At 40.3% G+C, this 2,752-nt stretch overlaps 1 protein-coding gene across 1 annotated transcript; it reads left to right on the forward strand.

Moving 5' to 3' along the window:
* The first annotated feature begins 882 nt into the window (after positions 1 to 882).
* LOC122128174 (melanoma-associated antigen B16-like) lies at positions 883 to 1,863 on the forward strand. The gene has a single exon (XM_042702460.1). It carries the CDS (start codon positions 883 to 885, stop codon positions 1,861 to 1,863), a length of 981 nt encoding a protein of 326 aa, XP_042558394.1.
* The last annotated feature ends 889 nt before the right edge of the window (positions 1,864 to 2,752 follow it).

The following is a 2,752-nucleotide window of genomic DNA, read 5'->3' on the forward strand; positions in this document are numbered from 1 at the left end:
GCCTGGATGCTGTTCCTGAGCTTCTTTTGTTCAAAGCTACCACCCTACCACTTGAGCCACAATGCTATTTCAAGCCTGTTCTGAGTAGTTTATTGGGGAAAAGAGTCTCAAGGACTTTCTTGCCCAGCCTAGCTTTGAACCATGATCCTCAGATCTCAGCCTCCTGGGTAGCTAGGATTATAGATAGGAACCATGGGCGCCCAACTTCAAATCCACTTTAGAAGGTAGCAGCAGCTTGGTTGTACTGGGGGAACTCACTGTGTTTTACCAATAGGTGATCTTTCTCTGGGTTCATCATATGGCCTCCTGAGATATATTTCTTAGCTTGTGTGAAGTACCAAATTGTGGAGATGTGACTGAGGAGTGCCTCCAATTCAGTGCTTACATTCTTTTCCAGAGGGTCTAACTAGTCAATAGAAAATTTACAGAATTGGCAAGAACATTTCTTCTTCATTTTGAGCCACGGGGCACTAGTGGTTGTGAGAGTAGAAAGTCCCTACAGAAAATAAATCATTGTACTTCTGTCTGAGATTATGAAGATTTATAAGATTATAAGAACAAAAATACTACTTTCCTCAGAAAGAAAAGAGTTAGCTGCCATAGACCTCACTGTGAATCTGTGTTTTGATCCCTGGTGATGTTCCTATTGAGTCATGAGGCGTTGTACATCCTCATTCAGGTCTTGGGGACTTGAGCAAGTAGATTGACAGGAGGTCTATGAGGCCTTATAACACACTTTTGAAAAGCATGGATAATGATTCTATTAGAACCACTGCAATTGAATTGACCATCCTTCAATAATCTCATATCTTCCCTTCCTCCCTTAGGCAAGTCTACCTTTCTTGTCTGCCTTTCCTCACTGCTGTCAACCTAAGAGTCATCATGCCCCACGATAAGGAGCAGCAACAGGGTTCCCATGACAAAGGCCCTCAGCAGGGCCATGAGCCCCAGGGCCAAGTGGCTGCCCAGGGCTCCCAGGCTGTGGAGGAAACACTGTCCTCCCTCAATCCTGTGGTGACAAGCAGTATGCAGGTGGTTCCTGTTGTTGAGGCCCCCCATAATCCTGGGGGTCCTCATAGTGCTAGCTCCTCTTCCACTGGCATTCATGGTGCCTGTGGAGGTGAATGTGATGAGAGCTCCAGTAGCGAAGAAGATGAGTCTACCCCATATACCATAGAGGCTCTTCTGGATAAGAAAGTGTCTTTCTTGATGAATCTCATGCTGCTCCATTATCGACGGAAAGAGCCATTAAGTAAGGAAGATATGATGAAGTTTGTCATCAGAGAGTATGAGATCCTGTATTCTGCAATCTTCAAGAAAGCCTGTCTGCGCCTTGAAGTTATCTTTGGCCTGGAAGTGAAGGAAGTGGATGCCACCAACCACTGCTTTGGCATCTTCATCAAAGAAGGCTTCACCTATGATGGGATGCAGTGTGGAGAAGTGGGCATTCCCAAGACCGGCCTCCTGATATTTCTTCTGGGTGTGATCTTCATGAAGGGCCACCGTGCCACTGAAGAGCACATCTGGGAAGCTATGAAGGAGATGGAGATCTGTTGTTGCAAGAAGCACTTCATCTTTGGCAATCCTAAGCAACTCTTCACTGATGAATTCGTGAAGGAAGGATACCTGAAGTACCAGAAGGGGCCTGATAGTCATCCTGAGAAGTATGAGTTCCTGTGGGGTCCAAGAGCCTATGCTGAAACCACCAAGATGAAAGTCCTCGAGTTTATGGCCAAGGTTCGTGGGACTGATCCCACTGATTTCCCATCTCTCTATGAAGAAGCTCAGCTTGAGGAACAAGAAAGAGCCCTCTCCCAAGCATCAGGCCATGGTGGTTATGGTTCTGCATCTACTGAATGCTAGAGTGCCAGCAAATTCATACTAAGTGAGAGGTAGTTTCTTTAAGTAGTTGCTTCATGATAGATATTAATGTTGAAAGAATGTAGGCCTTAGCAGAACATACCATACATTTGTTTCTTTTTTTTTTGTAACTAGCGATGATTCGTTTTATAGCTTTAGTTTATTCTGACATGTAATACTGTTGGTTAGGTGAAGTAATGCAAATTCTCTTTTCTTTGTGAAACAAATTGTAAAGGATTCATTTTTTTGTTGGAGCTAGAGTAAAATAATATTTCTATAGCTATTTCTTTGGAAATTGGAAGGAATTCAGCTTTAAGAACTTCAATGTCAATAGAAATAGAAAATTATGTATAGAAATATTCAGTTATTTGCTTGTTATTTATTTTAGTGTTTTTCTGTAAAAATGTGTAAATTATAAGTGGCTTTCATAGTTCAGTTTAGGACACATGAAATATAACTCTTTGTAAATTTGATCAAATGCAGCAAATTCTCTTATCTGTATATGAAGTCAAAGGTGGATTTTTCATTTATGGCCTGAGAATAATTATTAGTTTTAAAAAGTATAGGTGTTAGTTGTCTTTTAAAAAAAAGCAATGTATCATCTATCCATTATTATTTTGTTTCTGTAAGTTATAAATATATTATTGTTTTCTCTTTTTTCTGTACATTTGTGATTCTTGCTAAAATCTATTTAGGAGAGGAATTCTTCAACTATTAGTGTTGTGATGAAAATTTTGTTAAGATGATGCAGTGACAGCACAAATTTACAAAGAGAAAAACCAAAGCCGTGGACAACTTGTGAAAAAAAATGCCAAGAGTACTGTTGTTTCCCAATGTATTACGTTTTTTGAAGACTGTATTTTTCATTTGTTGCTCAATTTTTAGAAATTTA

This window comes from Dipodomys spectabilis, unplaced genomic scaffold (genome assembly GCF_019054845.1).
Source record: "Dipodomys spectabilis isolate Male_0828 unplaced genomic scaffold, ASM1905484v1 ptg000324l, whole genome shotgun sequence".
In the NCBI taxonomy this organism is placed as follows: domain Eukaryota; kingdom Metazoa; phylum Chordata; class Mammalia; order Rodentia; family Heteromyidae; genus Dipodomys; species Dipodomys spectabilis.

Excerpts from the sequence above, each read along its gene's own strand:
- LOC122128174 (XM_042702460.1), top strand. The coding sequence starts at position 883 with ATGCCCCACGATAAGGAGCAGCAACAGGGTTCCCATGACAAAGGCCCT.